General features: G+C 37.9%; 3 protein-coding genes across 3 annotated transcripts in view; 1 reads left to right on the top strand and 2 right to left on the bottom strand.

The window, feature by feature from the left end:
• Positions 1–27,665, bottom strand: part of ATP10D (ATPase phospholipid transporting 10D (putative)) — a 148,034-nt gene that overhangs the window by 120,061 nt on the left and 308 nt on the right. The window lies entirely within an intron of this gene.
• COMMD8 (COMM domain containing 8) lies at positions 1,008–12,897 on the top strand. Its single transcript, XM_074275704.1, has 5 exons — positions 1,008–1,158; positions 2,510–2,665; positions 4,134–4,286; positions 7,716–7,871; positions 10,194–12,897. Exons 1-5 carry the CDS (start codon positions 1,093–1,095, stop codon positions 10,212–10,214), a joined length of 552 nt encoding a protein of 183 aa, XP_074131805.1. The 5' UTR covers positions 1,008–1,092; the 3' UTR covers positions 10,215–12,897.
• Positions 27,082–27,665, bottom strand: part of GABRB1 (gamma-aminobutyric acid type A receptor subunit beta1) — a 388,600-nt gene continuing 388,016 nt past the window's right edge. Inside the window, exon 9 of the mRNA XM_074276277.1 lies at positions 27,082–27,459. Within this exon, the coding sequence (XP_074132378.1) occupies positions 27,112–27,459 (348 nt within the window). The 3' untranslated portion in view covers positions 27,082–27,111. The remainder of the gene's footprint in view (positions 27,460–27,665) is intronic.

Here is a 27,665-nt window from a genome sequence, read left to right as displayed (position 1 = left end):
CCTCTTTTTTCTCACTCTCTTCTTTTTTTGTCATTCTCTCTTCTTTTTCCCTTCTTTTTCTTCTTTGTTTTCTCTCCTCTTTTTTCTCACTCTCTTCTTTTTTGTCATTCTCTGTCTCTTCTTTTTTCTCTCTTTTTCTCTTCTTTCTCCATTTCTTTTTTCTGTTTTCTCTCTCCTCTTTTTTTCTCACTCTTTTCTTTTTCCTCTCTTTTCTCTTCTTTCTCCATTTCTTTTTCCTCTGTTTTCTCTCTCCTCTTTTTTCTCACTCTCTTCTTTTTTGTCACCCTCTCTTCTTTTTCTCTTTGTTTTCTCTCCTCTTTTTTCTCACTCTCTTCTTTTTTGTCATTCTCTCTTCTTTTTCCCTTCTTTTTCCTCTTTGTTTTCTCTCCTCTTTTTTCTCACTCTCTTCTTTTTTGTCATTCTCTGTCTCTTCTTTTTCCTCTCTTTTTCTCTTCTTTCTCCATTTCTTTTTCCTCTGTTTTCTCTCTCCTCTTTTTTCTCACTCTTTTCTTTTTCCTCTCTTTTTCTCTTCTCTCTCCATTTCTTTTTCCTCTGCCTTTTCTTTCTCTTTTTTTCTCACTCTTCTTTTTCCCTTTTCTCTTCTCTTTTCTTTTTCCTCTTTGTTTTGTCTCTCTTTTTGTCACTCTTTTTTCTTTTTCCTCTCCTCTCTTCACTTCTTTGTCCTGTTTTCTCTTTTTCCTTTCTCTTTTTTCTCACTCTTTCTCTTCTCTCCTTCTGTCCTCTCTCTTCTCTGTGACTCTCTGTGTTTTCCTCTGAACTATTCTGCACTGCCTCTCCTCTGTGAATAAGCCTTAGTTTTCTGAGGGAGTGAGGTCATTGCACGGGATTCCCTTCCAGCTCTAACATCCTAGCATCCTTAAGAGGCACTAAAAAAAAAAAAAAAAAAAAAAAAAGGACCTTTTAAGAAGCACGCATGCGCAAACTTCCTTTTCCTCGGAATTTACGAGCTGGGGTTGTCCGGAATCACGTGAGCGCAGCCGCGACTCTCGGTGGCTGAGCCTATGGGAGCTCGGGAAAAAGAAGTGCGCGTCACGTGATCGGCCGGCTGGGGTCCCTGCGCCGCGGAGGGGAATGGAGGCGGAAGAGGAGTTGTCCTTGCGGGGGCTGGAGAAGCTGCCCGCGGAGCTCGGGCCCAAGGTGAGGCGCAGGGGCGCGCGGCGCCGGCCCGGCAGTCGCGCCCCGTCTGTCTCGCGGGTACGGGAGTGGAGGGGAGCGGGAAGCGGGGAGGCCGCAGCACGGGGTCAGCTGAGTGGGCCCCGCCCCCGCCCCGCCTCCTGCAGCACCCCCACACTGGCGGCTCAGCCGTCACGGAGCAAAATAAATGGAGTCTAAGGGAGATCCCCCGGGTTTTCTTTTTCCTTTGCAAAATTCATTCCCCCTCCCCCGCTTTGGAATAGGCCCCGGTGGGGGTTTGAGTTAGATCCAGATCCGGGACTGCCTGAAAATGTCCCTCAGTCCGCGGCATCCTCCCCGGCCCCGGAAGCGCCCTTTCCGCCTCCTTTGTAAGCGACGTGGGCCCGAGCTTGGGCACCTGTCACCGGTGATATCCCAGGAGCCCGCGGTGCCCGCTCTGCAGGGATTGGGGGCCTCCACGCCCGGAACATGCATAATGGATTTACATTTATAAATGCCTTTTAAAGTTCCTAAACCGATTCTATAGTTTGTAATTGATTTTAACTTTTGATGTCTTTAAATTTATAATTGATTTTAATTTGTAAATGCCTTTTTAAATTTATAGGTCGGTTTTATAACTTAAAATTGATTTTGACTTGCCAATGTCTTTAAGTTTATAAATCAATTTTACCATTTATAATTGATTTTAACTTTTGTCTTTAAATTTATACATTGATTTTATAGTTTATAATTGATTTTAACTTTTGTCTTTAAATTTATACATTGATTTTATAGTTTATAATTGATTTTAATTTGTAGATGCCTTTTTAAATTTATAAATCAATTTTATAATTTTTAATTTATTTTAATTTTTTTATTGACTTTTTTACCTTATAGGTTGGTTTTACAAATTATAATTGATTTTTGCCATGTATACAAAAGAGCATATAGAAATTGGATTAAACTTTGGTTATTTGGGGAGTAAGTGTGGATGTTGTCACCATGGACGATGTACTTGATGCTTGACAGCAAAAAGTGGTTTAAATTTGATTGTTAATATGAGTTGCTGTTAAAACTTTATCTTTTATGAAAAGAAGGTATTTTGGTAAAGCAGCTCTGTAGCAAAATTCTAGCAAAAGATCTGAAATGAATTTTACATATTTGTCACCTACCTTTTAGTTTTTTTAGAGAAGTGTCATTTCTAGAATGTTGGAAACATTTGACTACCTTTTCAGTAAACCAGAGTTTTATGTGAAATTGTTTAGATTTTGACTTGTTGTGATATTATGAGTACTTTTGTTAGAGTCTGTGAGTTAATAATGACGGCAAATGGGCTAATCCAATTTAATGAAATAATTTCTTCCCTTTCTTACAGCTTCTTCACAAAGTCATTGATGGCATTTGTGGCCGAGCTTATCCTCAGTTTAAGGATTATGACAGTATTTGGAATTCAGCAGAGTGGATTAATGTCGTGGACGATCTTTCCAAGTTTTTCAAAACTGTCATTGGTAAAAATAAAGATTTTGAAGAGGTAATAGCACCTCAGATTGGGTTTTGTGTAATAAGCATCTTAGATTTTTGTTGGTTTAATAGAACAATTCATGATACACTGTGATACCCATACCATTCTTGATGTATGTTTATGATATAGCAAAATCTCATGAATTCACTGTTATCATGTAAGATATGTGTGCTAATAATAAATTTTGAATGGTAGAATATTTAAAAATAAATACCTCTGATAGTTTTTCAGTAGCTTTAGAATGTTCAGGGGTTCTCAAACTACGGCCCGCAGGCTTATGGCAAATGGGCTGAGGGGCAGAGACGGTGTGAGTTTTGTTTTTACTACAGTCCGGCCCTCCCACAGTCTGAGGGACAGTGAACTGGCCCCCTATTTAAAAGTCTGAGGACCACCAATAGATCAGATCTAATGACTTGAACTCATCAAGGTTAACTAGGTGCTCTCTTACTGTCTTTTTATTTAGGATCTTCCCTGTTAAAGAATATATCAGCAAAGAGATTTATCATTGTCCCGTCCCCATGGAGGAGCAGGCCTATTCTTTCTTTGAATCTCCTGTTTTCCCCAATCTAACTTTAAAACACAAAATTAAAAACTTTTTGATATCTTTACTTTTCTCCATCAGCCTTGCTCATTCTGTATTTTAGTGCTTCTGACACTATTCTTGCAGGTTCATGCTATAAGATTTAACTTTTATCATCATTATTTTATATATAACCAATTTCCTCTACCAGATTGGAAGCTCCTTCAGGGTGGAGAGTATGCGTTACTCATTTTTGAATTCCCTAAAGCATGTCATATAAGGTTTATAAAAAGTATGTGCTCACGAAATGTTGAGTTGTATTTATTTCTTAGTTTTGTTGGTTCACAAACTGTCCCTAGTTCTCAGGCATTTTGGAGTACTGCTCAAACTTGGCTCAATATTAGAGACTGAAGTAAAGGGAGGCAGCTGCCTTGCCTGAATTCGGAATTATCACACATTCTACCAAATGGAATTTTCATGTGTTTAGGATTTTTACTTGGTTGGGAGCAAATAGGTAAGAACAAATGGAATGCAATATTTAGAGTTAGGATGATCCTTTGTGGTCACCTAGTTGAGCCCTCCCCTTTTATAGAGATCCACAGAGATTGTGACTTTCCTAAAAGCGACAGAGAGTAAGTAGCAGACCTAGGATTTACTTCAAATCCTCTGATTATAAATTCCTATGTTCTTTGAATTTAAAGTAAACTTGAAGAACAAAATTTTTTATATTTTCTAATTGGCTGGTTGTGACTCTTTTGATTGAAAATTTGAATACCCTGGCCGTGGGATAAAACTTTTTGTCCTGAAAAACTACAAGGAAAGATTAAACTATAAATTTTGAAAACATTAGCTGGGATTATGCTATGTCTAATTTATCATTATCAATAATGTTGTTTTATTTTGCTTTTAAATAGTGTGTGCTATTTTTAATTTTAAACATATTTAAAAATTTCTTAGGTGATTAAGCAATTGAATCACTTAAGCTCAGATCATCAGAAGACAATCATGAAATGTTTGAAAAGCCGGAAGGATGAACTTAGGAAAGCTCTCTTAGGAGAAGTAATTGCCATTTCCTCTGCTCAGTTACAGGATTTTGATTGGCAATTAAAGGTAAAACTGTATAATTGGGATTGTGTATGTTTAAATTATTTTTGATCACTTAAAATTTATTAAAATTGCTGTTTCTTCCTTTTTATAATACATTTCTAAAGTGTATTATGTTTAGAATATGATTAAATTAACTGATTTTTTTGAAATCTGTCTTTTGTTTAAATCTTAAATAGAAGTATTTTATCTGAAGAAAGCATTTAAGGCCTGACAACCAGATTGGAATTTTTCTCCAAACATTTCTTATGCTTAATATCCTTAATATCTCCATGGCTTTGCTCTCACTTTTTTCCTATCTTTGAAAAGCTTTTACTTCCCTCTTGTCTGGAACAGGCAGAATTTGTTGTTGTAATTTTTTGTTGTTGTTGTTGTTACCATCCTGTTCAAAGTATTGTAATAATTTCCAATAGAAGTCTTTACTACCATCTTGTTCAAAGTACTGTAATAATTTCCAGTAGAAAATTATATTGGAGATTTCTGAAATAGGATTATAGCACTGTTGAATTCCTACTCAATTAAATGTACAAAGCACTGGGGATGCAAAAAAAGGTAAAGATGATCTCCATTCTCAAGGAACTCACATTCTGATGGATGAGACAATATGAAAATAACAATGTGCAAACAGTTTGTAAACAGTATAAACTGGAGATAATTGGTAGAGGGATGGCATTAAAGGGATTTAGCTTTTGTTATAGGCTGGAATTTTAGCTGAGACTTGAAGGAAATTATGAGGCAGACTTGAGTGGGAAAGGTCCAGATTTGGAGGATAGCCAGTAAAAAAAAGCTAAGTTGGTAGTGAGAGAATCTTGTAATAATAGCAAGGAGGCCCTTGTCTCTGGAGACGATGCATGTCACTAGCCATCCTGCATGACTTACAACCTACTCAACACTCTAGGGACCTTCCTCATGCTTTCATGATATTGCATAAACTGAGCTGTTTACCTGTCATCATTCACTTCCGCCATCTGGACAGTTCACCTTTTCATTCATACACAGCTTCTGTGATATTACTCACTGTATATCTCTCCCTTATCTTCTGGGGGTATTTTTTTTTTAGGTCTTGAGAGTACAATGTTCTATACCATTTGTACCATAGCACCAGTAGAATATTGGTATTTAAAAGTTATCTTTTATTTTTGGGAGTTTTGAGTCATTAAGTGAGCTTTGCAATTTGTTGCAAGCAACCTAGTCTCCTCTCCTGTTGAATTTTGGTCCCATCTTGTCCATTTGTACTGTTACACACCCCCCCACACACGCTGATATACAAGATCTTTAGATCTTACTGCTAGCTGGATGTCCACTGGGTTTTCTTGTGTAAGTTGTTAAGGCCAAGCTCTAGAGCAGTTGCTGATCTCTTGCATTTGCTATGTCTATCAGTCATTTGTGTGATTGTAAAAATCTTCATTACTTCACAGGATTGCTTGGGAAAGCCTGACCATTCCCCACTAATACCCTTGATGCATGCATTTGTGATTCTCATACAACATTTATGTAAATGGGAAAGTAGTAAGTAGGAGTAGATGCTTTTACAGTAGCCTTTTGAAGGCGAGGGGAAGGGCAAGTAATAAGTTCTGAGGTTTTTCCTCCACCTTTGGTATCTTTCCTTTCTTCAGATAACCTTATAAATTGATTTCATAATTTCCTCCTAACTTTCATAGATTTCACCTTTAGATCTTTGGTCTGATGAAGCTGGTTTTTCTGTTTTTAGTGCCATTTCTAATTCCTCTAATTCCTCTAAGTTTGGGATTATGACATTAGAATTTAAGAATGGTGACTCATATTGACTTCAGTCATGAAAATACTTTATTTTAGTAATCTTTGAAGGTCATTTCTGTTTTTTTTTCTTTATTGTCTTCTATCTATTTTCATCCTTAAATGCACTTGAAAGGGCTGTTTACTTGAGTTTCTCTGAAAGCTTTATTTAAGCTGATTTTACTGTTTGTTGATGCACTACATGATTTTACAAAGGAATATTGTCTAAACAAGTAGTGTATTTGACTGCCATGGCTTTGTATTGACAGATAAGTCAACTTTGCAGGCTAACAAACTTTAAAAATTCTTTTGGTTTCTTTGTTTTGGTCTATGATTTACACTGACAAAATATCTGCATGAAATTATTATAATCTGGCCCTTTTCTTGTGTTCATTACCCCATTTTCAGTATCAATAACTTATTTGCGTCATCCTACTCCTTTCTTTAAATTTCTAGCTTTGGATTTAGCTGAAACAAGCCAGTGGATGATTCATCAGCGATGAGTCATATTCCACATGAGTGGTATTATCATGATGGATACCTGCCAATTCTTTTCTTGAAAAAAATATTAATGCTGTGTACTTACGTGGCTTCTGTATAGCCTTCAAGTCTTGCCTCTCTCGTTCCTTTTTCCTCATTCATTTTTACCAGTTTATTTATTTTCACCTCCCACATATTCCTACATTTGCATGAAGTTGCCAAGTAGCAGAGTAGGTGTTGATTAAATTTAAAGGGTTTTATCAAATTCTTGGTAGAGTTTCTTTCCCTCTGCACTCTCTGTAATAGCTATCCATTGACTGGCTGGCTGCAAGTTATTTTTATAATTTTTATAACGGTGGTTCTGCAAATACCAATGAGTGCTGCTTTTTGAAATAAGATGACCAGTCCGTGATCAAACACTTTCTATAGTTTATTTATTCCCCTTTCCAAGAGAATCTGCGAGTCATTTTTCCATCTAGCGATAACTTAATTTTTTCTTCTAGATTCATTAATAACCTAAATGTCAAAACTGATACGATTCAGTTTCAAAAATAGTCTGCCTCTTTGTTGATCACTGGAGAAAGCTGTCACATTTAGGTTGTCATTACCTAAGTCAAAGGTTCTATTTGGCCTAAAATCCACAGTTCTTATCACCATGTAGCATTCTCCTTACAAAAGCAGAAGTGATGAGGGCTAGTTTGTATTTGGTTTTGTTTCCTCTGTTACCATGACCAGAAACTTCAAAGACTTCATGGGGAGAGCTTGTTGAAGAGCTCTTCCTCCTTGTTTAAGTTGGTCCTTGGAAGTCAATTTAGAGCTTTTGCTAAAATTTGAAGCCTTTCAGATTTATTGGAAGCTGCTCAAACTTGTGCTTAGCTGGGCTGGGCTGGCCTTTGGCAGCCCAGGGTCACCTTCCCCACCAAGAGGAAGCAGCCAATAAGGACTTTGTGCTGTACATAGTATATAGTAGGCACTTAATTGTTTCTAGCATAAAAGAAGGTAGGCTGCCATTTACCTGTTCATTAAGTTAAGCCTCAAGATTGTGATTTTATGTGGATTTGATTCATTTATTCCTTGTAGTTTCTTCAGTACTTCATAGACCCCTTTAAAATGCTGTTTTGTTAGGATTAAAATGTATAATTAATATAGACTTGTTTGATTTTTTTTTTCCCCTAACTACTGTCTTTTTTATTTAAATAGCTTGTTCTCTCTAGTGATAAGATTGCCACACTGCAAGTGCCCCTTGTGAACCTTGATCTAGATGTAAAGGAAAATGGTGACATGAAACAATATTCTGTTGAAATGAATAAAGAAGAACTGCAGAATTTAATAAATTCATTGGAAGCAGCTAATAAGGTATATCGTGTTACTGAATGGTTTTGTGGTTAAGTTTATATGTGTGTTTTAACCTTTGGGGTTTATTATCCTTAGAGTTATATGAATAAAATATAGTTTTGGTTTTGTTGTTTCCTGTATTTTTGTTTTTTTTACTATTTTATATCAAGAGTTGAAAAAAGATTTTGTTGGCAAGTAATCTGCTACTTTGAAGCTTTGGAATTAAGAAATGTATTAATAGCACCCTTATCAAATCACTAATTCTGAGGAGATTTTACTCAATCTATCCTCGTTTGATTTTGGTGCCTATTCAAAATAAAATCATGCCCTTTTAACTTTAGGATTTATTATTATTGAACATTATTTTTATAGGATGGTACTTTAATATTAAATAAAAGTGTCTAGCATTCAAATTTTAGATTAGCATTAGATGAATTAGCATTCATCTTTAGAACTGGAAGTGCTCCATTTGGAAAACACTTCAATAGCTTTTATTTCCTAAAGTAGAATAAAGATAAAATACCATCCTGAAGGTAATTTTTTATGAGCACAATAGTAACCTAAAATAATAGGTTTGTTTTTGTAGTCTGTCATGATATACATAATTATAATAGTATTCTTTTTTTATTTGGTTGTTATATTTGGATGTGGACTTAACACAATTAAAATATAACAATAATGGCAGAAATTATGACTGAGGGGAAAAGATGTAAATGAATAATTTTATATTTCTGGTGCCTGTCATTGGTATTTTAGCCCAGTCAAGTAGTAGCTGGGATCATGGCCTCACCCCTCCTTTCCCAAAGCCTGATCCTCCTTGTTCATTCCTACTAGCCCATCCTGGTCAGTTCCTAATAAGCTCTAACTTTCTTTCTGTGCCCTGCAATTGTCATTGGGTCCCTCATAATAGGTCCATGTGTCCACTAGCAAACAGAGTACCTGGAATTGGTGTTTAGATGTATCCATACTAATGTTTTGCTTTGGTGGAGACTCTACCTTCTGGCTTTGATTAAATCCCAGTTAAAATTCTACTCCCTGATCCCCTTTCTTGGTCCCTCTTAATACCAGTAGCTTTCTTGTTTTATCCATAATTACTTGCATGTCTCCCCCATATTTTGTGAGCCTCTAGAGAACAGGGACTGTCCTGTGTATCCTAGTGCATGGCACAAAGTAGGCATTGAATCAGTGCATGTCGATATGATTTGACTTGACTTTGTGGCTAATGCTGTTGTAAAATAGAGATTAATGTTTGTAATATGGAATAAAGGTAGTGGTGTGGAATAAGAAGGATATTGGACTTGAATCCAAGACCTGGTGATCTCATGGAATCATTTCATTTGAGGGCTTAACTTCCCCCTCTCAGTGAGAAGGGGTTGGGTTTGAGCAGCTCCCAGGGCCCTCCCACATTAACATTCTGTGTCTTTGGTTCTGAACCACATGGTTTCCTGGCAGGCCATAGAATGCTTTCAACAGCAGTAATAAAGATTTTAAAGGCAATTGACAAGATTAAGTTTCATTATTTTAGAGTGGTGAAGGAAAGGTGCCTTTCATGAGCACAGGAAGGATGGGTAGGCAGAGACAGAGAAGAGAGGAGAGAGAGAAGAGAGAGAAGAGTGAGAAGAGAGAGAGAGAGAGAGAGAGAGAGAGAGAGAGAGAGAGAGAGAGAGAGAGAGAGAGAGAGAGAGAGAGAGAGAGGAGAGAATATACTTAGTGCTGTGAAGATTATTTGAGATAAGATGTGTAAAAGCAAGTGGAAGAAAGTAAGAGAAGTGTCAGATCAGAATAAGATGAAAACAAAAACTTGTACAATTTAAAGAGGCTTTAATGAAAGTCTACTAAAGTGATATATACATAGAAAGGAAATTGAGAAAGTTTAAGCATGTAGGAATGAAAGGAGCATGGGCAGAAAGGGATTTGAGAATCTAGGAACTTCAGGAAACAGAAAAGAAACCTGCTGCCACTTTAAAAAACCCCAGCAGTGACTAGCCTGCATTTGCATGTTTATTAGGAGTCAGGCTTGTAAAACTGCTGATGAAAATTTCATGGTGAAATTCTGCACTCTGAGGTAAGAACCAGTACTTGTTCCTAGCTCAAAAAGAGAAAACTGGGTCTCTATACTGCTGGGATTTCTACTACATCAGTTTGACAAGTGAAACTGCCCAGCTGTGCTCATCCACCCAGTTCCTAAAGTGAATGACATCCATTAGTTATGAGTAGTGAGAGCAGAATGACATCTCTTCCCCCTACCCCAACCCCATTTTTAAAAAAAGCATTTCATTTTAGCATTATACCAACATCCCATTATGAAACAACCTGACTATTTGCTTCAATTTGTCTTTTAAGGTCATCTTGCAATTGAAGTGATTGGAAATAATGGCTATCCAAGTCGCCAGCCTCTTACTACTACAACTGAGGCGGGAAGAGGAAAAAAGTATGCTCAGAGATCCGGGGAAGATAACCGATGCAGTGTGCTGAGCTGAACAAGCAATCTGAGATCAGAAATGTGAAAGTGTTTACTTGGTTAGGAAAAGCTACTGTGGTTGGTCTGAAAAGCATAAAAAAAGTAAATATGAAAAATCATGATAGCATTTTATATTTTTAAAAAACTTGTTTTATGTAACATTTTGTAGAGGAATCTTTAGAAACATACCTGTTTAGAAAAATACCCTCGTGTGTGTTCTAACTATATCAAATTAATGTGAACAAATAAGTCCCATTTAAAAAAGTTTATAAATATTAGTGATGGATCAATAATTTTAACTGTTTCAAATCTAATTTTAAAACAATTCAATACTCTGCAAGTATATTTTATATCTTTGTATGTACACATATATACATACATATAATGTCTGCACACATGCAAATATATATATATATACAGCTTATGAACTGATTTAAAATTTTTTGAGAAAAAATTTGGCATCTAGGACTTAATGGCTTTATTATTTACAAACTTTAAGTATGTGCACACATATGTGCACATTTTTATAGAACCCCAGAGATAGAAAGGAATCTTAGTTGCACAAGATTCTCCTCTACAATACATTTGACAGAGGAATATCTAGCTTTTGTTTGAAGATCTCTAGAAAGCTGGATCCTCTGACCCCTGAGACAGTACATTCCCCTTTGGGTTGCCCTAACTATTCAGAAATCCCGTTTGTTGGCTTGAAATCTGCCTTTCACCATTAACTCCTAATTTCCTATCCTCGCCAAGCAGAACAAGAACTGGACACATTCAGGGTTACAAGTCTCCTTCTGCAGTAGTAGGGCTCAGAACTGAGCAGTGGCTCGAGTTACCATGGCACAAGCCCCTTTCCCTCTCTGCTGCTCAGTGCCACAGAGGAGGACCACATTGGCTTCTGGGCTGTCATGTCCCACTTGATTCATATAGAACTCACTTCTAGCCCTAAATCTTTGTCAGGCTGGTTCCCCCATTTTTTATTCCTGGCGATGAGTTTTTGAACCTGAGGATGAGCTTAAGATTTAGCCCCTATTAAATTTCATTTAGTTAGTTTCCATGCTGTGGTCCCCGCCTGCCAGAATCTGAATGCTAACTTAGTCATCAAATATGCTGCCTGCCTCTCTGACCCTCCTGTCAGCTGCTGGGTTTCCAGGCTTCCTGGATTGATCTCATTCACATTCTCTGGTTCAGCCCCACCAGCCTCTTCCTGTCCTCACACGTCTCACCTCCTTCCTCCCTGCCTTTGCACAGGCAGTCCCATATGTCTGGGATGCATTCCCTCCTCACTGCTGCCTCTCATGTAATCTCTTTTTCTTTCTAAATTCATGTCATGTCTTCTTTACATGAAGCTTTTTCTAGTACCCTTGGCTGCTATGCCCGGTGCCGATTTTGCCTATATTTGTTTTGTATATACTTACATCTTGATTCCTCAACAGAATGTAAGGTCCTAAAGGACAGGGGCTATTTTATTTTTGTCTTTGTATTTTTATCTCTGTCTCCTATACTGTCTGGCAAACACATAGATGCTTAAAAGTAATTGTAATGATGATTATAGATAGCGTTTATATTCCACATTCTGTGTGCCAGGCACTATGGTAAAAGCACTTCACAAATATGTCATTTGACCCTCACAACCACCCTGCAAGATAGGTATTATTACTTTCTCCATTTTATAACTGGGGACGTTGCAGCCAACAGTTTAAGGGACTTGCCTGGTATCATAGAGCAAGGAAGAGTCTGAGGCTGGATTTGAATTCAGGTTTGTAATGTAGAGAGCCAAAGAGGCCCAATAGATGGATCCTTCATGTTTTAGGTGGGCCACTTGATAGACACTCAATGTGCCTGGGATACTTCTCACTGCATCACATTGCCTTTGCCTATGTATAGAAGAGCTTGCATATGCGCCAAGTAGGACCAAATAGGAATTCTGTTGGGAAATTTCATTAAACTCAAATGAAGAAAGTATTTAAGGCCTCTTTTTGGTGTGAAACACTTGGGTTTTGGCAGCTCTAGAACTTAAAACACCCTGGTGCGGTACCGGCATGGTGCCAGCAGGGCTGCTGCTCTTGGCCCTGCTTTTTGCGAGGTGATGGGTCAGGCCTGGAATCCTGGGAGTGGGACCCAGCCCTCCAGGAGACTGCCTTGCCTGCAGGCATAGCCCTGAACTTGCCATGTCCTCATTAGGAAGGTGAGTGGCTGAGGCTCACTGCCTCTGTGGGCCCTGTGATTGTCTTAGCTACATGCTCTCAGTACAGGCTGGCAATAGGAATGATCAGAGGCTTCAGTGTCTGTGCTGTGAGGGGGATAGGAATGGTACCATCTTTTAATTTTTTGGCGCAGTGAATATGTGCTTTGTCAGTTTTCATCTTTCAGCAAACAATTTTGGAAAGGGACCATCTCATAGAAAAATCAATACCAGTTGTAATCTCTTAGAAACAATACACTCAGCAAGAATGTAATATTTTATATTTGCATAGTTTTAACAGTTTACAAAGTGCTTTCTTGTTCAGCACTATACCATGTTGCCTTCTACAATGTCATATTAAATTTATATAGTGCTTTATAATTAAACTTTTTAAATAACCATTTCATTTGGTCCTTATGGTAGCTTTGTGATATAGGTAGGACAATTATTATTATCCCAGTTCTACAGATAAGGAATGGTCATAAGATCAGCCAGTGTTCCAGGTTAGGACAGATTGTGCTCCAAATATTATAAGTTATGTGATACTCGGTGTTTTTTCCTATTGAGGCAGTGTTAGGTTCCTAGGTCAGTCTCTCCAAAACTATTTTCATCCATATTGTAATTAATATTCATAGAATATTAATGGTACTGGCTTGAGTTTTTCTGAAAGAAGTGGGTCATTTGGTGTAGTGGTGAAGATGGGAAAGCTTTCTTTTCTCATAATTTTTGAAAGTTAAGTTTCTCTTCCTTTTTTGCATTCTTTTCTCCTGGCCTCCCACCTTTTTTTGTGTCCCTGTCCCCTGGTGTCCAGGACGCCTTAGCTTCCCTGAGCCTCATAATCTGGAACACTTGCTCTGAGAGGCAGGACATGTGAAATGCCTTCTCTCCTCGTGGATTAATGGGACTTTAGAACTGGAAGTGACCTTAGAGATCATCTAGGTTCAAGCCCTCATTTTATATCAGGAAAACAACATCCATCAAGATGAGGTATGTGTAATGGGAAGAATGCGTGACATGAAGTCAGCGAAAACTCGGCCTCAAACCCCACTCCTGACACTCTCTATTTCAATCACCAACAGCCAAATTCAGTTTTCTCATTTGTGTGAAGAAAAGCAACTTTGGAGGCTGTGATCAAAGCAGCGGGTGCCACATGGGAAGACTGGTTCTGAACTCCACCTCGCACCTCCTGACAAAGAATTGATGGGTTCCAGATGGAAAAAATGGATTGACAGTTTCAGATCCCGCCAATGTGATGATTTGCTTTGCCAAAGGGAAGGTGGGGATGGCAAGTTGGGAGGGTAGTGGTATATCTGGGACAAAATGAGGAAAACTAGGATCGTGGGTCGTTGGAGTTCCCATTCTCCCTCCCTGATGTCAATGACAGATAAGGAAACCATTCTTGCCCAAGATGACCCCAAAATCAAAGTTTTCTGACCCCAGAACCAGTACATTTTTTATTACTTTAACAATAAAGCAAAGGGCATAAGAAGACACTACTTTTGTTAGTTACCCTATACCATAAAAAATAATTTATAAGAAAAAACTTTCTACAGAGGCAATTGAGTGGTGTGGTAGGTGGAGTTGTGGCCTGTGTCAGGAACACCTGAGTTCAGATACTAGTGTGACCCTGGGCATGTTAGTTATAATTTCTGACTGCCTGTTTCCTCAACTATAAAATAGGAATAAAATATTACCTACCTTTCAAAGCTGTGAGGATTAAATGGGATATTTGTAAAGTACTTAGTACTGGGCCTGGCACAGAGTAAGCACTTCAAGTCTTGTTTCATTCCTTCCAGCTGATGTAGACCTCTGGTTCTTTTGTGTATTGAAATATTTGTTGATGATTACATTTGCAATAATTGCTTTAAAGAGACCTGATTGAAGAAAAATAAAGCAGTAAAATGGGGAAATGAAAAGCTAACCTTATGGGGTTACAGTGACAATCAAGGAAATACTATAAATGCTTGGTGACTGTGCCCTTCACCAGGGGAGCTTTCCTGCCCACTAAGATTTGGTACCTGATCTTTGAGGGTTGCTCATCCTAAGACAGTGGCCAGACAAACAGCTCGCTTTTTTTTAGGGGTTAGCCACTCCCAGGAAAGCTATTGAGAACTTCACACTGTGATAAAGTACCAGAGCACGACTGAATTGTAATCCATTTAAAATTCAAACATTTAGTTTTCATCGAAAGCCCTCAGGTTCCTGTTGAATATATTGTTCTCTTATTTTCTTTTGCTTTCAGAGAGCTTTAACAGCTCCCTGAGCAGGGAATCTGTAAAATGATGACACCTTTCCCTAATGATGTCCTAATTTTCTCAGCTTTTTCTGAGGCTCTAAAGCCAGTACCAGAGTTGTTATTTCCTTTCTTCCCTCCCCACATAGCAGGTACGCTGTATTCCGAAATGTGACAGATTCTTCCATGGTTCTTTTAAAGAAATTCTAAATGAGTTAGACAAAGAAAATATTTTAACATTGTTATAAAACTCAAACCTAGTAACTTTAGGATACACTTTCCTTTCTGATCATCTGTTAGCCTGAGCAAGGCAAGTGGAAGAGAAAGAGACTAAGAGGGTGGTGGAGAAGAGTCAGTGAGGAAAAGGGTGAAAAGTGGGCATTGAAGTAAGGAGGATAAGGAGATGTGAAAAGGAGGGGGGGGAAGAACACATGGGCCCATAGCTCTAGCCGTTCAGAAGTGGGCACCTTGTGGAAACACACGTCTGATAGTCATAGTTCACACTCCCTTAGCTTTTCTATACTTGGAATAGGGTTGAACTTAATGATGTATCGTTTAAAATTTTTTGTTGATGGTCATTTCAACATGATTGTTTAGGGCAGGAACCGTTTCAGATAGGTACCTTGACTGCTTCTTCCAGGGTCACACAGCTAGGAAGTGTTAAGTGTCTGAGACCAGATTTGAACTCCAGTCCTCCTGAATTCAAGGCTGGTGCTCTATTCACTGAGCCACCTAGCTGCCCCTGGGGTAAATGTTCCACAATGAATAAGTTAATGAATACTTTTTATATTATCCAGAAGACTTATCAAGGCCTTTTTTTTCCTCTTCGATGAGAATACCTGCTTTAATCTCCCCTCCCCCCCCTTTAAAATATGGTTTGGACCTGTGATTTCATTGGCATATGGAACTTCCAGTGAGGAAAAGCCTTCTGTAACCACTCTGCAAATTGGATAAAACAAAACAAAAAACTTCCTGGTTTTTCCCACCTTATCTCAATTTAAGACTTGGTAATAACTTACTTCTTTTAGTCCAGGCCTGCCCTTTTTTAAACTCAGTTTCTTTACCCAACACACTCATTTGCAACTGACAAACATTTGCTGAGACACCAGAATCTGTCGGCTCAGCAAGATATAAACGTTTCTGTCTCGCTGTGATCTCCGACCACCTTGCTGAGCTATTTTTTGAACCACAAATGAGCTCACACCTTTAGTATGTTCATCATTTTATTATCAACACATTTTTGAAGGGAAGGAGCAGAGCGTGGTCGAGGGGGAGAAGGCGATGTGGTTAGAATCAGGAGACTGAATGATAAACAGGTCAACCTCTGATACTTCTATTTACAGTGGAATGTGAACAAGTCGGATAAATGGACACATCAGTTTTGCACATCATTTTGAGTACAAGACAATTCCATTGGTTTTTTTTTCTTTTATAATATATAAACACACGCGTGTTCTAAAGGAGAATTCAGATGCTCAGAAAGTTTGTGGCTTAAGAAGATTTAGAAAAGCCAACGTGAAAGTAGAGCAGAACTAAGTTCTTGTAAAATATGCTGGTATCTTTAGTTTTCCAATTGTTGGAGAAGAACGCAAAGAATTCTTTCCAAATAAAGGGGTTTGCTTTGTCTTGCATTTTACAACAAAAGTTCACAAATGATAGATTCAGATTTCTACAACTGCTTCAAGACAACAGACTATAAAAAGATTCCTGAAAGCTTGCATGTTTTCAACCGCAGTACAAAGTAAGCTTTTCAAATGTAAGCATTTTTTTAAAAAATAAAAAAAAAACAATGTTTTATTTGTGTTCTTAGGATAAACAAGCTAACATGAAGTGTACATATTTACAGCAAATTCTACATTTCTGAAGCTGCACAAAGGGTTTGGGAAATACCGCTGATGGTTTTGACACTGGTCTTCAGAAGTTTTCCATTCAATCAGTTACTGCAGCATGTAACACCTTGTGATAGGAAAGCAAAGGAAACAGCTTACAGGAGGTTGAAGCCACAAGACAGGGGAAGGAAATATTGACCGAACTACAGTTCTGTGACTGCTAAAATAGCTCTATGTCCTCAAGTCAATCGTACGAGCATTTCTTGCTTGTGTCCATACCTGATTATACACCAGGTTGATTGTAATTTGAAAAAGACACAAAGTTGTATGAATGACAAAGAATAGAAAAAGGTCGTAAGGACCAAAGGGGGCCAAGAATTAGAGGCCATTTAACAGTTTCTGGTTCTTTGATTCACTGCACTTGAGGGAGACCTACATCTTAGAATAATTGTATAAATCACAGTCTATAGGTTTTCGTGGATATTATGCACAGAGAGCCTTGGAGACAATGAAGGAATCAAACGATATACAGACCTTTAAGCACGTAAGAAGGAATGACTGTAACTTGTTTGACTGTCTTAACGAAATTCCTAACAAAAGGGTACAATAGAGTACGCACTGTATGAAAGTCTGATTTCATGTGTAAAAAGCATCTACAGAGATTCACAAATTTCATTGGACAGGACAGCAGTTGGAATCAGAAAATGCAGCATATACCAATACAAAATAGAAAAATTGAATTATAAAATTAAGTAGTCGACCTGCCCATCCTTGGCATTTGTTCAACCAGTTCCATTTCATAAAAATTTACCCATGTTTCAGAAATACTCATTTTGTCTTATTTTTACCATTTAGTTTTGCAGTGTGACTGGTGTATAAAAAGTATTACTGCAACAATCTTGCTTTTGTAACAAAGCAAATGTGTATGTCAAAAGAGCATTTGTAAAATATTGCAATTTATGTGTCTGTAATTAAACAAATAGGTTCTTCCTGCTGAAAAAATAAACAGATAAAAGGAGTATTTTATTTACAAGAGCCATGTACTACCAATCATGTTATCAATCTTCTAATAGAGTGTGTGGTATATTAAAATTCATGATTAAGAATTAGCTCTTTAGGAATGGACTTACTCAACTGCTGAGAGGATACTTTAAATTGTTCAGCAAATTGATTAGTTGGAGGTTTTTAAAACACAAGAAATCAGAATATCTAACATTCTAAAAATATTTGGCGAGTTTTAGCAGAAATGGAATGTTTTCTGACAACAGAGTCATAACGAGGAGTAATTGGGGGCTTTGCTCTAGGATACTAGAATTTGGGAGGTGCTCAAAGCACTGGTTCTCTTTTGGAAGGTAGACCCTACTGGATTTGGGGCTCTCTTTCTCTTCCTCCTCCAAAGGGCCTGGTCTAGGATGTCTTCCCATTTCCACCATGTGCCCTTACTTCAACTGAATTCATCTTTGTGCATTTCGTGATGCTTGCCCCTTGCATAAGGATCGCAAGTTATGATTGTGCCTAAAAGGCATCAGTGGATCTATCTTTGTTCAAAAAGGGTGGCCCGTGCTTTAGGAAAACCCAGTTCTTTATAACAGGACACCATGTTAGTGAAGTACTGTAGTCTTCATAGGGAATCTAGTACAAGAAATTTCCTTTACTTATTTGTTAGATGAATCTTCAGAGATACTTAGCTCACTGTTAGATGAGACTCCAGAAGGGTGCTCTGATATCTAGTTTGTTAGTTAACAAAACAGATTAACCCTGCCTTCATAATTCGTAGAGTCTTTTATAAAGGCCCATTGCATCAGGCTGTTGCATCTGATCAGACAGAGTCAAGGGAAGAACGAAATCTCGGTGAGTTCAATATAGATAACCGTAATAGAAATTTTCAGTCCATCTTTACTTCCGCACGTTTCTTAGCCCTCATCAACAATAGATTTTTTTTTCTTTAAAAAAAAATCATTGCCTAAACTTGCTATTTTACTTTGCTACTGAGCCCTAAAACACAATATTTGGCTTCACATTGGTTTTTAGCCTTCCATCAGGGCACCTCCAAATGCTACCTAGTCATCCAAAAGCAAAGGAGGAGAATGTGTTTCATTTATTACAAAAAGTTCAGAAAATTTTGACTTTAAAAATTTGATATTTGGATATATAAATAACACTTTATTTTTGTAATTGTCACATGATGGTTTCTAGCAGTTGGGTTGTTTGTAAATAATATGAATTCTCTATAAAAGAACAGATTATGCAACATATAATTACAGTAAATGTATGTTTATGTGTGCATGTGTGACTGAGAATACTGGGGTAATCTCACTGAATTGAATGAATACTAAGGTTTCCAAATCTGAACAATCACACATATATAATTCTATTCTCCAATGAGCTTAGAGAAAATGAACAAAGGGACTTATTGGGAGGGCTTTAAGGATATTGCTGCAGTATATTCATAGATGATTCCAGCTGCATCCAGATGTAAGAAGCAAGTTAAAATGAGTTGATTTGATTAGAATATTGGAAAAGAGGGCATATATTGTACCTAGAAGGATTGTAAGTGGGAAATAACAGAAATAATTAAAATCTGTCAAACTAAGGGAAAATCATTAAAGGGTCCAATGATTATTTTAAAACATGAATAAGTAATTTAAGTGACAAGAAAACAGGAAGGGATACAAAATAAAAGGGATACATGAAAAATAATTTTTATCATAAAACTTCTAGATGAAGTCTTAGAAATGGTCAGTTGTAGCAAGGACCAAATGGCTTCTTGGATAGTTTTTAGGACATATAATTAATTATTCCTTGAAAATCATTGTAGTTAGCAGAAGATATCTGTCCACTGATGTGATCTCCTTAGGATTTGGATTGGGGTCACTTTATGCCATAAATTATTCATAGTTCAATCACAACTTTTTTCAGCAGGTAATCTATGAAGAGGGGATTTGGTTGACCAAAAAAATAACATTGACTAGGGAGGAAAAAAATAGAATAAAATTCATCTAGGAGGGCATGTGGTATCTGAGATATCAGCTGTTAGGGGACTCAACAAGGCAGTCTAGCCACTTCTTTGCATATATCCATCCATGCAAATTATTTAGAAAGCAACCTCTGATTTTCTAACAAACAAAGGGCAATATCCAAGTCACCTTTCCCTTCTTCTTGTTCTTCAAAAGAACTATTATCAGTATATTCTGGGATGGCTAACACCCATTTATGTAAACAGGAGTCAACATTTATAGACTATTACTCTGTAGGATACAGTTAATTAGAAGACAGGTTTTTTATCTGAAATCCCTTCCAGTTCTGAATCATAAGATCTCTTACAGAGTTTAAACTGAATCATTGCCAAATTGCAATGCTTTTATACTTCCCCACTGTTTCTTTATCACATACCCAGAAGTGACTATTTCCAACTTGTGGCCCCTATTCTTCCCTTAGCACCCCAAGAAGATATCACTTTCTGCTCCGAGAAAACTAAGGCTATTTCTCATGAACTTTCATTTTCCCTATATCTACACCTTACTGCCTCTGTATTTTCAATGTCCTATTCTTTGCCTTAATTTCAGAGAAAGAAATAGCTCTTCCCATTTCTAAGACTAACCTCTTTACTTGTCTCTCCTCCAAGGGCCCTATTTCTGTTGAATTGGAAACCAATCATCTAAATTCATAGTTTCTAAAAATTTCAGTTCTTCTGCCCTCCTCACCCCTCCATATCCAATCAGTTGCCAATTTCTGTGGATTCTATCTTGACTATATCTCTCCTGTACATCCTTTTCTTTATTTATATGGGCACTATACTACTTTAGAATTCTAACATCATCTCTTCCTTGGACTATTCTAGTAGTCCAATACAAATGAGCTCTTTTGTTCAGTCTATTCATCCTACCATCTTCCTTTTTAAAAATAGTCTTCCTAATGCACTGTTCTGACCATGTTACCCCCTTGTTCAAAAATATCTACTAGGTCCCTGTTGTCATTAGGAATGGCATTTAAGTCTCTTCACATCTGAATCCAACTTACTTTTTCAGATTTATTATATGCAACTCCTTTTTATAGACTCTATTTGGAAGGATGTATGGTCCTTGAAGAATAAGGATTGTCATCCCCTTGTCTCCCCACTCCTAAATTTGGATTTCTAGAACCTTATTTAGTACCTTATACACATTGGGTACTTTAAGAAATACCTGCTGAAATAAACTAAATTTATTAAGATGAGTGGTCAAAGGGTCAGGAAAAGATATAAAGAAATTTTCGGTCAGAATAGTACAAACAGAACTAAAAAACTTCTATATTTGTTAAAGTTATGGTACATGGAAAAAATATTGAGGCTTGAAAAAATAGAAATGTCAACAAATTAGGAAATTGTTTAGATGTTGGGTGTTGTGTTGTAATGAAAATCCCATTGGGTTTCGAATCTGAACACTCTGGTCCAACTCCCGGCTTACAAATTTATTAGCTGTGTGACTTTGGGTAAATCATTTAATTTCTCAAAACCTAGGTTTCTTCATCTGAAAAAGAATAAATAAGAGTTTGGATCCAGTTTTCTTTAATCTACGAAGTCTGAAAGTCCATGATTCTAATGACCAGTCATTTGGCTCCTCCCTCCTTATTTTTCAGGTGAGCAAACAAATCTAGAGAAATTGAAGAACTGCTCCCAAGGACTCACAGTTAAAGCCAAGATTCAAACACAGATCTTTGGAGTCCTTTCTAGTATATCATTCTGCTTCTCTTCCTATACTACTATCAAGGATTTAGAGATTTTATCAAATTACTGGACTGGAGATCATCTTTTGCTGTCCCTTCAATTCACACGTGAGGAGCATTGGGTTTGAGTCTAGATAAAAATGTATTTAGTGGCAGATCTCAAAGCAGATTGCAGTTTTCTTAATTCCTGCTCCAGTACTTTTCCTTCAACATATGACCTCCCATTTAAGTTGTGCAGTTATTTAACTTTTTATAAACGTGTTACTCATATTTGTTTGTGACTTGATAAGAAGGTTGGGGAAAGGACATGGGATAGAACATAGGTCTCGCTATCTGTCAAGGACAAGATTAAAATTAATATTAGGTATTAATATTAGGGAAAAGAGAAAACATTTAGTGGCAGGAAGGTGTACCATTTTTGAAGGATTAAAAGAGAAAGTAAATTAATCAGACCAAAATTAGTCATAATTAAGTCATCGGCAGATATGGGGTTATTTCACAGTACTATTTACATATATGAAATTGCAAATTTAAGGTGAGGTTGAGAGAGAATCCATAGAGTTAGAGAAAGGGGGGAGATCTTTGTGTGGTGGTGGTATAATTCCTTTGGAATTAGTTGAGGATAAGCAAGGCTATTCTCGCTCAGTTTGGAACGGGACTAAAATAGATTTCTTAACACACTCAGCTATTCCAGGAGGTGGGCACTCCTCACGTATGTAGAAATACACAGAAATAATGTAGAGAAGAATGGCAGTGGTGATGACTAATGTAGTCCTGCAAGCCACCCCCAAAGGTTTGAAAAGTAGCTACTTAGAGAATAAGGCAACTGAGGCAGGAATCTGAGGATAGTTTTTTCAAAGCCATTTTTGTGAATGAAGACAATGACATCCAAGGAGATATCCAAGACTGAGGAAGTAGAGGTGCTTATGGGCTGAGTTTTCAAGATGTGTTGGGAAAGTTGGGAATGAGAAAGAAAGAAAAAAAAAATCCTCTTAGAGAAAAAGTCTTTCCAATCATGTTACCTGAGGCAAAATGAAACAAATTCCAGACAAGGAACTGGCGCAGGGAAAATGATCTCAGAAAGGAAATGCTGTGTAGAAGCCAAGCAGATTAAATGTGCATATATAATTTGAAATTTCAATAATTGGCATTCAGAAAATAGCCATGCCTGAAAATATACCTCCCTCCTCCCTTTACTGCTTTCTTAGCATGGGAATGAGAAGTGGGCTATTACGAAATGCTCCTGCTTATATACCCCTCATACAAGAGTGGGGTGTGAACCCGCAATGACCATGGGTACTCTAGCTTTCTGTGGTTCGATGGTTCGATCTTGTGACCATGTCTACCTGAGACAAATACACTGTTATTTGGAAGTTTCGTTTTGATTGTCACTATGGCAGAAAAAGCAAGCAGAGTTTGTGAGTATAATTGTCCTGCTAAACCGGACCATTAGATTTTATTATTCTAGGATGAAGATAAATATCTGTTGGGGAGAGCAGGTAGACCAGGAACAGCCACAAGTTCCTTCTTTGGATGTGAAAAACCTTTGGATTGGAAAACTGAAGAAGAAGGAAAAAGCCAATTTAACTTTAAGACTTAGCTTTTTCATAGCCCATGATGATTATGGTATTGAATTTTAATTTTTGAATACCTAGAAAAATCTATGCTTCTAAGCAGTTTTTGGATTGTACACACTGGCAGTCAAACTGAGTTCCTGTTATATGTTCTCATCAAGGTAGAGTCAAGATGTGTTCCTCTAAATCTTTCCTTTACATGCCAAAAAAAAAAAAAAAAACCCAAAAAACAAAAACAAAAACAAAAAAAAACAAAAACAAAAACTTTTGATGACAGAGATGTAACTGGATATGAGAATTGGGTAGAAGCTTAGGATATCATCCAACCCCTTTATTTTACAGAGAAGGAAACTGATCCCCACTTGAGGAAGTCTTTCACAAGGTTATGCTTTAGTTCATAGTAAACTCTAGATTTGAACTCATCTTCTATCTCCAAATCCATCGCTTTTCCCATGATACATTCAAATAGTGCATTTCTTTGGAACAGGTGTCTCCAATGGGGCTTGGATGGCCTCAAATGATTAATTATAGGACCACAGATAACCTATTATCCACATTTTCTCATGAGCGGATTATCTAGTTTGTGGATTCCTTTGGATCTGTGTGGGTTTCATGTCCTTTGCTTCTCATCCCTTTTTTCCTCTCTTTGACCTTTTATTATCAATCCTAGTGAAACTTTTGTAAAAATGGGAAGAAAACCCAAAACATTTTAGAAAACTAAAAGCTGGTCTTTTGGCTCCTCATTAGTAAATTGGATGGAAAAAAATGGAAATTAGGTGATGAGAACAATGGAAACCCAAGGATTTGGCAAAAAACGAGGCTTTGGAGGCTTTGGAGTATTTGTCGATTTCAGTTTTCATTCTATCCCTGACCCCCTTTAGTAAGCACTGATAATTGAGATCTGGATAAACAAATAGCCATGAAAGAAACTCTCCGGGGTTTCGCTCTCCACTTCCCATGAGGCAGCAGCAGCAGCGGCTGGCAGGCCTAGCAGGTTCTGCTGGTGTTGCTGATTCCCCCATCTCCATTAGACATACTCAACAGCCACTGCCCCAGCGGGCGGGAGAGGGGGAGGGAGGAGGCACTGAACAAATGGACCTTGCGATGACTTGCAGCAGGGTCACAGAACTGCACCAGAAAATGGCTGAGAATGAACAAGAGCTGAAAGATTCTGGTTTGGGCCCGAATGGTGACAAAGCGGGCTAGCACTGGAAGCAGCCGTCAGAACATGTGAATGTTATTTATAGGTGTCAGGGTTTTTAAGCATCCATTCAAAGCCATGGTCAACCACACACAACAGAAGATGACAGAACATTTCAATGAACTATATACAGAATTTACATGAGCATTTACATCTGCCTGGCTAGAGGCCGCTAAGGTATTATTCCACACTCCGCTTAGACTTTTATCTTGGCGAGATTTTTCTTGAGATGTTTTATCCTATCATTCCTATCACCACAATTGCCAACTGAACCAAAGTGGACCAAAAACAAATGCTTTTTTTTTTGTTTTGTTTTGATTATACTTGGTTTAGAAAAGACAGTGGAATATCACCCTTTGGTAAGATGCTAAGGAATAGACATCATTAGAAGATATCTTGGAAATTCTTTCTGTCTGGCAATAGAAATATATTTCTTCATTTGGCAAGTTGTCGTTAAGCTTCTCAAATCGATGTTATACAATAGACACCGACTTCAGAAAGATGGAATATAATTGAGAATATTTCCAAGTATCATACATGATGTTCATGTAAGAAAATCCCACTCTTGGACCCATGAACCAGTGTCATTTTGCACATGACATAGTTCTTTCTCCTATTTCCCAGGATAAAGCATTAGGAAGGTTGGAACCATAAGAACATTTTGCCTCATTCCACCAGCCGCGTGACCAGCTAGTCTCCTATTCCTATTTGGCAAAAGAGAATGGAGGCAAAGCTCTCCCAGGTAGTCCCAGCCCTATGCATGTTTTTACCTGAGTATCCACCTCCTAAAGCTGGTAAGTGTAATGCACATCATGTGTAATATTATGGTCAAAGTAACACGAATGCAAAGGAATGAATGTGCACTAACATCAGTGAGAATCTACACTGGGAGAATCTACTTCAATGTTTGGGAAACTTAGCTATCTCGTGGGACATGGGTAGCCTACAGCATTTTCCTTTTGTTTTGTTTTGTTTGTTTTTTCCCTCTCCCACCTCCTTCTGTCAGTTAAGCAATTTAATAGGTTATGGCCATTTTAAAACACATGATTAAAATGACTGTTTGAAGGCTCAGTATTTATTCTTTCAATAATGTTCAGTCTTGATTCTCCCAGGGTTGGACATGAACTAAGGGTAAGTAAGAATGTTTAACAACACCTGTACATACCACTGTGTGTAGGACATGAGGAAGAGGGAGAGAAAGAAGCCCACATGTATGAGTGGTTGGGCTCCGAAAAGTTGGAGGCAAGAAGAGAGAGAGAGAGAGAAAGGGGAAGGAGGCAGGGGTAGCTAAGAAAACTCCTTCTGGTCCTTGGCAAGTAGTGGGCATCTCTCTTCCAATTAGGTATCAGAAGGAGGCAGAGGCATGCGGAGGAATTGGGGACAAAGGAGAAGAGGAGAAGGTCCCTTCCTCCAATGTAGAGGCAGAATTGAAGCGATACCTTCCTGTATCTAGAAGGACATTTTTGATTGGCCCAATGATTATTTTTTCCCCTTAAAATTAACCATGCTTCATTGAGATCTTTTAAAAATGGAAATAGGTTCTCGATAGAATAGGAGAATAATCCTTTTGGTTTTCTCGGGACTTTCCCAGAGTATTCATTTTCCAATTCATACGCTGGAACACATGTAGAATATTTACATTTATTTTAGCAAACCAGCAGAAAGCTAATGCTCTGATGATCATAAATGACCTTCGCCAGCCAACTGCTTTAGAACTCTGAGCTGATCCCTCTGCGTCCTGTAACCAGAGCCTGATTTAGATAAAGCTTCTTGAAATACCTACTTTTTCATATTATATTGGCATATACAGCTTGCCTCCCCTACGGACAGGAGAAAATAGTTTCTCCATAAAATATTGGCTTTCTTTCTCTCTCTCTCTCTCTCTCTCTCTCTCTCTCTCTCTCTCTCTCTCTCTCTCTCTCTCTCTCTCTCTCTCTCTCTCTCTCTCTCTCCCTCTCCGCCCCTTCCCCATCTCTATCTGCTTCTTTAGGTGTCGTTCTGCATTCCTGTGTGTCTCTATGTGTTTCTCTATCTCTTTGTGTCTCCGTCTCTGTCTTTTCATGTTTCTCTTTCGTTTGGAGCAAGGAACTTTATAATATGATAAAAGAGCATCAAGGAATACCAACAGGAAGGGCTGAATGATATGAGGCAAGGACTTTTCAGTTGAAATAGTCTTTAGAAAAATGGCACAATGCCACAAAATTTTCTAAGTCAGAGGAGGAAAAGATGTTCACAATAACAAACAAGCTTGGTTCTAAAGTTAATTTACATTTTGCCTGACAGTCCTAGAAATGAGTCCTTTCCAGAGGATCTGGCTTAAAGGTATAGCACATCATTTAAGCAGGGAATTGCAGGACCTTGATACACACTTGGGACAAAGCACAGTTAAAGGCAAATTGCTGACATCTCTGTCCACCCCCACCTCCTCTACTCTCCACCCCACATTTTAGGAAACACTTCACACTCAGTATAAAGTAGATTCTGGGAGAGGGTGGGTGGGAGAATCTTTCTCACTCTTTGGGATTCCTTATTTTCCCTCTGTTGTGGGGTGGAGGGAACAGAGAATTCCTGAGAATCTGTAACTTGTCAATGGCTTGTTATGAAACATTAGAATTTTTTTTTTTTTTTTTTTGGCAGCATGATGTTACAGATCACCAGGAAGCAGTACAGGAAAAGAACAAGATTTTCTTTTCACTCTTTTTAAAAAAAAAAGAAAAAAAAACGTGAAATTGAGAGATATTAGGGAAAGTTGCCCCCTAGATCTCTCTGTTGTCTTTTTTTTTTTTTTTTTTTTTTTTTTTTTGGGTAAACATGGTGATAAATAGTGATTGTTTCAAAGCTGCTCCCAAACAGCTAATAATCCCGACCAAAATGTACCAGGGGGGAAATATTGTTCTCATTTGAAGTAAACATGATACAGTAATAAAACTGATATGTAGGAACTAAAAACCAAGTAGATGGCTGAATATCTTACCTTAAAAATATAGCAGTATAGCTGCTAGAGACCTGTGAGATTAGAAAAAAAAAAACAATAGAGGAAGATAATGATCTAAATTATGTTATCATTACAGAATTTAGTGCACATAGTAAAGCCAATAGACAACATTAAAAAGAGAAAAAGTGACTGGAAAAAACATCCTTGACCACTTGTCTATAGAATTCACATCAGTCAAATCCGGGATCTTGACCTTAAGCTGTGATGCCCGTCTCCGGATACGCCCTTTGTTGTGAAGGGCGTGCCGGTCCAAAGCGCTCCGGCCATAGATCTCTCTGCTGGTGGGGGGCCTCCGGTACTGGATGCTTGCACTGTCGTAGGAATACATGGTAGCTTTGGGGTCACTAGCACTTGTAAGCACTTCTGAACCACTGGCTTCGTTCCTTATTTCCAGGGTGCTAAGAAGAATGTTACCATGGGCATCAACCTGGAAAAAGGGACAAGAAGCTTTAGATACATTTAGCCACAAATGTATGAACGGGAAAATGCTCTATGCCTTTATTTTTGTTTGTTTTGCTGACCAGTCACTGACTCACATGGATACTGCTCTCAGAAATGGATGGCACTTTCTCCCTTATGAGATGCCTCTGTGGCGCATCCCATTGTTATCCGAATGCCCAGTCTCACTGTCTT

This window comes from Sminthopsis crassicaudata, chromosome 6 (genome assembly GCF_048593235.1).
Source record: "Sminthopsis crassicaudata isolate SCR6 chromosome 6, ASM4859323v1, whole genome shotgun sequence".
NCBI lineage: Eukaryota > Metazoa > Chordata > Mammalia > Dasyuromorphia > Dasyuridae > Sminthopsis > Sminthopsis crassicaudata.
This window is presented reverse-complemented; position numbering and strand designations above follow the sequence as displayed.

Bases quoted from the DNA above. Each gene is read 5' to 3' on its own strand.
- COMMD8 (XM_074275704.1), top strand. From the start codon at position 1,093: ATGGAGGCGGAAGAGGAGTTGTCCTTGCGGGGGCTGGAGAAGCTGCCC. The intron at 1,159-2,509 runs GTGAGGCGCAGG...CCTTTCTTACAG, and splicing joins CCGCGGAGCTCGGGCCCAAG to CTTCTTCACAAAGTCATTGA. The intron at 7,872-10,193 runs GTATATCGTGTT...TTGTCTTTTAAG, and splicing joins CATTGGAAGCAGCTAATAAG to GTCATCTTGCAATTGAAGTG.